The sequence below is a fragment of the Mirounga leonina genome, unplaced genomic scaffold, assembly GCF_011800145.1.
Source record: "Mirounga leonina isolate KUSES-001 unplaced genomic scaffold, KU_Mleo_1.0 Mir_175, whole genome shotgun sequence".
Classification (NCBI taxonomy): domain Eukaryota; kingdom Metazoa; phylum Chordata; class Mammalia; order Carnivora; family Phocidae; genus Mirounga; species Mirounga leonina.
Genome location: NW_023270453.1, coordinates 30,186,277 through 30,191,863, shown reverse-complemented (window position 1 = coordinate 30,191,863; position 5,587 = coordinate 30,186,277). Strand labels below are relative to the sequence as shown.

The 5,587-nt window shown below is 48.0% G+C and overlaps 1 protein-coding gene across 1 annotated transcript; it reads right to left on the bottom strand.

The window, feature by feature from the left end:
- Positions 1 to 548: 548 nt before the first annotated feature.
- Positions 549 to 4,397, bottom strand: RMI2 (RecQ mediated genome instability 2). The gene is made up of 2 exons (XM_035022483.1): positions 4,088 to 4,397; positions 549 to 1,759 (listed from the first exon to the last, which is right to left on the bottom strand). The coding sequence occupies exons 1-2, from the start codon at positions 4,395 to 4,397 to the stop codon at positions 1,611 to 1,613; spliced, it is 459 nt and encodes a 152-aa protein (XP_034878374.1). The 3' UTR covers positions 549 to 1,610.
- Positions 4,398 to 5,587: the final 1,190 nt, after the last annotated feature.

Below are 5,587 nucleotides of genomic sequence, written 5' to 3'. Positions count from 1 at the left end.
ACTATCATGGTAGATACCTGATATTATGTCTTTGAGAAACTTGTAGAACTATGGATCACAAAGCAAGAACCCTAATGAAAACTGTGGACTTTAGCTAGTGATGTTTTATCAATGTGGCTCCTCAATTATAACAAACGTACCACACCAATGCAAGGTATTAACAATAGAAGAACCTGAGGGATGGGGTATATGGGAACTCTGGACTTTCTGCTTTTTTCTATAAACCTAAAGCTACTCTAAAAAATAGTCTATTTTTTTAAAAGTAGGCTCCTCGCCCAACGTGGGGCTCGAACTCATGATCCCGACATTAAGAGTCCCATGCTCTACTGACTGAGCCAGTCAGGTATCCCCCAAATAGTTTATTTTTTAAAAAGGGGGAACCTGGGTGGCTCAGTCGGTTAAGCGTCTGCCTTTGGCTCAGATCATGATCCCAGGGTCCTGGGATCGAGTTCCGAGTAGGGAGCCCGCTTCTCCTTCTACCTCTGCCCCTCCCCCTGCTCATTCTCTCTCTCTCTCTCAAATAAATAAATAAATAAATCTTAAAAAGATACAGCATATAAAATAATTTATTAGTGGTAGAAGATCAATAATCCAACAAAACTCTACAGGAATGTAGGAATATATTTACAATCTTGGGAAAAATAAGGTATGGGTAAGAGAGTAGTGAATATAATTACAACAAAAAGTCATTCCACCCAGAAAATGTCAGAACTCTAAGATGCTTATGCTGTACCCCTTATACAGTGCTGTATGTCAATTATATTTCAATAACACTGGGAGGAAAAAAAGAAAACAAAAAAACCCTCTACACCAGGACGTTGCTCCCTTGCAGCATCTCACCAGAAGTTACGAGGCAGACGTTTAGTTAATCCCTAAAAGTCATTCTCAGTCTTGATTTTAGTTTCAACAAGAAATTTTCTAAGTGTTTCAACAACTCCAAGTGAGGAAGAATGCCAGGTGTTAACCCTCGGTATCTTCAGGAAATGTACCTTAACTGCTCGGAGGCCCCAAGAGCAGAGAGAGCTGTCTTTGAGAGGCTGCTGGAAAACACTGTTTTGACTTGCAAGCTAGACATGGAAGTCGTTGATGGGAGAAGAGGCGGGCCATGATGTCATTCCCATTTCACGTGGTCTGCTTCCCGGCCCACAACCACAGTTTAATCACCACGGGCAATGAGCGAGATTCAACCTTGACATCATAAAAACAGGGTCCCAGCGGCAACGGAAAAAGTACCATCACTTATAAAACCTGGAAAATGCAACATGAGATTTCTGCGTGCTTTAAAGAGCAATTAACACACATAAACCAAAAGGAAGGGAAAAAAAACAACAACAACGGAGCACACATCTGCTTTTCATCTGCAAACAGTCATCAAAGCAAGGGGCATCGAGGGCTGAGTTAAGTGAAGTGTCCCAGTGCTTAGAAATCCTACCTCTGGACTCCTTGGTCAACCAAAGCAAAACTTTTGGAGAAACTTATGAGAAATGTACATGGAATGCTATCTGTGAAATCTACATGGTATAAGAACCTAAATTGTTTCATGATTTCGGTTGTTTATTTTTTTATTTTTTTAGGATTTCGGTTGTTATTAGCAAGGGTTCCAATGTCATCTAAGGAATATTCCTTTGTAAATCTTCCACTTCTAGCTCCCACATGCTTTCGTGGATGGGGTTATCGGAGAGGTCTGTCATCTTCACAGCCTGAAGGCAAGGCTCGGGGCTACACGTCTGCACCACTCCCATTACCATCACGTATTTTCCTACAAGAAGAGAAGCCCTTGGTGATGTTCACATTGATACAAAAACGAAATAGATACCCCATCCTTCAGAGCTTAACTTTATCAGAGAAGCAAATTAGAGACAAAAAAAAAATGCAGAGAGTAGATATCAACATTTAACTTGGGCTTCTGGTTTAAAAATCATAAAACAAAATTGCAGCAAGCTACCATCATGCACAAAACAATCACGCCTAAGGAATGGAAGAGACTCACATCCGAGTTAGGAGTTATAATTAGACTGTTCTAAGGCAGGGGCAAAACCCCTAAGCTTTTCTCTTATCTGTGTTTCTTGCCCAGTGCTTCAGAGTATGTGGCTGATCTCTGTGCACAGGACCAGTCCTCTTTCTGCAAAGATATCCCCTGATGGCCCCAAAGCAAATCCAACTTTCCCTTGATGCCCAGAGGAGCTGGGCACGCCACAGCACCCTGCCATGCCACCCCGTTTTTCCAACTGCCCAGCACCAATCCCTGCCACCAGCTGGGCACATGCTAGCAAATCAACAACAGAGCGGGCTGCCATTGGGATGATCTCATGACATATTAACCACGACTCTCTTCCCATTCCCTTGGGGAAGTGGCTCTCCTTGAAAGCAAAACTTGGCCAGTCTTAACCACACAAAACTCAACTGTGTAAAAAACCCCAAACACAGCAGGAAGGGCAGGCACTCTGCCAGCTCCCACTGCATGCCCCTTCGAGGCTGCTTTAATCACACTGCTTCTAACAGCAGGGCTGAGTTTGCTTGCAGGCCCCCCGGGCTCTGGCTGAAGGAAGCCTGGCAAGCTGACACCTGCCTCTCTGGATTGCTACCCTTTGCACGATGCACCATGTAATTAGGTTCCTCTGAACCCACCTCCAGATTTTACTTGATCAAGTAACATGGGGCTCCTCAGTGACAGGAGCTAGTTCTCAAACTACACTTTGCCAATACCTCCCAAAAGACTCTCAAATGCTGGTAGTGACAGAACCCCCAGAAAAAGAATGAATGAGGACCCATGGAAGGATGACCAAGCCCAAGGAAATCCCAGCCAGGGGAGGGTACCAGGAAATCTACATGAAGGCACACACAACTAAGGGGATGGGCTAGCTCACTGGCATGAGCTCGCTCCTCTGGCAATTAGACAGCCTGGTTAATAGGGTTCATTCTACCCACACCCTCTCTGCCCCCAGCAGTGTCTCCCCACTCTCTCCCCACTCTTCCACCACACCCCCCCCTTTCCACCAGGCATTCATCCGCTGGCCTGGACCAGACCAACCGCTTCCAGTAGGTCCGCCTCCAGCTGCTTCCTCTTCACAACCATCCCCACCCTGCTGGTGCCGTGATTTTTCCCAAATGTAGCTCCGGCCTCCAGGTACTTGAATTTCTTAGGCTGTTCATATGTCATGAAATCGTCCTCTGATTTTTTGACCCATTTGAAAATGTAAAAAAAAAAAAAAAATGGCTCGTGGCCATTTGAAGAGGCAGCAGCCTGTGGTTTGCTGATCCTGTGCTTCAATAATGCAACAGCGGAGAGGACAGAGAGAGGAGGCTGAAGAATGGGGCAAGGGGTGGGGAACAGGAGCACAGGAATGACAGTCATGAAGTCTTGAACCCTCAGTGTGAGCCCGGCACTGTGTTGAGGCCATTTTTCTTTTAACTGAATCTGCACAACAGGCCCCTTTTTGACCCAGGCTGGACAGATCCAGAAAGGTTAAGAAAAGTGCTCCAGCGGTTCAGCTGGAAAAGAACAGAGCCAGGAATTCAACATAATGCTGAAGATACAGAGGTCATAAAGACAGTCCTGGTCCTCCAGTGGGCTAGCCCAGTGTTTCTCAAAGTGTGGCCCCACAGCCAGGCCATCCGCATCAGCAACACCAGGGAGCTGGTTTGAATGCAAATTCTCAGCCTCACCCAGACCTACAGAAACTCTGAGGGTGGCGGCCAGATCTACGCGACGTAACAAGCCCTCGGGGTAAGTCTGAGCACCCCGCTGATTTAGGAGGCAAACATTTGAGAACTACAGCCTAAGACAGTTCCCAGAAGGAGAGGTACTGGAGAGCTTTCTATTCCTAGAAGTCAGGGAGGGCTTCCAGGAGGAAGGCACACTCGAGTCTAAACGTTAGGGATGAACAGAGGCTTCCTGGTAACAGCGTTTTTCAAAACTTGATGGGGGAGAGGAAAAAATCATCCGTGGTAAAGGGACTTGGGCCTGGCCGCGGGCGGGGAACAGAAAGAAACGGTACCGTGGCGGGGGACCGGCCAGGGACCGCCCAGCCCCGCCCCCCGACCGCCCACAACCAGGGTCAGCTCCGCGTCCGAGTCCGGCCGTTACCTGGGACTAGGCAGGGCCGCCCGCGCGGCACCCGCTCCAGGCCGCGCACTGAGAAGGCCCCGCTCGGGTCCCGCAGCCGCGCCTCGTCGCCGCCCGCCGCCACCACCGTGCCCTGCATCCACACGGTCACCAGCTCCAGGGGCCGGCGGCCCGCCGCCGCCCGCGACAGCCGCCACGCACCCGGGCCGCCCTCCGCGTCGCGCCGCAGCTGCTCCGCCAGGACCTTGAACGGCGGCGACCGCGGTAGCCGCACGGCCGCTGGGCCGCCGCCGGGAGCCGAGTCCCCAGCCCCTGCAGCCGCGGCCGCCATGCTGCCGGGCTTCCGCTTTCCCGCCAACTTTGATAGGCAGCGGGGCCCGGACCGTGGCCACCAATCAGAGGCGCTCTGGTGAAACGGAGCAATGGTCGGCGTCAGGAGGCGGGGCTTCCCGGTCCAGCGGCCTCCTCCAGCCTTCGGGAGTGCGCATGCGTACGTCAAGTAAATAAACGTTCCCAGCCCTTGAATGAATGGGTGAAGCGAATTACAAGAGAATACATAAATGAAGGAGGGAGGGAAAGAACTTGTTTCAACGCATCTCAAAATTTGATGTGCATGCAAGTCACCTGGAGAATGTGAGTATTCATCTTTACATCGCCTTGCATAGTAGGATTACTCTGAGGTTAATCAATACTAGTCAATACTGGAAGGAATAGTAGCTTGATGAGCCCATGTATTTTGGGAGTGATGAAGAATCGAGTCAAGGGAGAAGGCTGGGATGAGGACAGGGACAGCTGGTAAAACTGCCCCTTTCATAAGTCAATCAGAGAAAGACAAGTATCATATGAACTCACTGATATGAGGAATTTGAGAAACAAGACAAAGGATCATAGGGGAAGGGAGGAAAAAATGAAACAAGATGAAACCAGACAGGGAGACAAACCATAAGAGACTCTTAATCTCAGGAAACAAATTTAGGGTTGCTGGAGTGGTGGGGGGTGGGAGGGATGGGGGGAGCTGGGTGATGGACACTGGGGAGGGTATGTGCTATGGTGAACGCTGTGAATTGTGTAAGAATGATGAATCACAACCTGTACCCCTGAAACAAATAATACATTATATGTTAAAAAAAAAAGAAAAAGATAGTAGGAAGGGAAAAATGAAGGGGGGAAATCGGAGGGGGAGACGAACCATGAGAGACTATGGACTCTGAGAAACAAACAGGGTTTTAGAGGGGAGGGGGATGGGGGGATGGGTTAGCCCGGTGATGGGTATTAAGGAGGGCACGTATTCCATGGAGCACTAGTGTTATATGCAAACAATGAATCATGGAACACTACATCAAAAACTAATGATATAATGTATGGTGACTAACATAATAAAATTAATTTAAAAATTGCCCCTTTCAGTACTATTTTTATTTATTATATTTTAATAACAAAATAATTTAAAACCTAAAATAACAAAAGAAATGCACATTCATTGTAGAACATTTAGAAAGGGAAATCTGGAATAACAAAAAA

Coding starts and splice junctions, on each gene's coding strand:
- RMI2 (XM_035022483.1), bottom strand. CDS start 4,397: ATGGCGGCCGCGGCTGCAGGGGCTGGGGACTCGGCTCCCGGCGGCGGC. Junction 1,760..4,087: donor GCGGCCCTGCCTAGTCCCAG/GTAACGGCCGGA, acceptor CTCTTCTTGTAG/GAAAATACGTGATGGTAATG.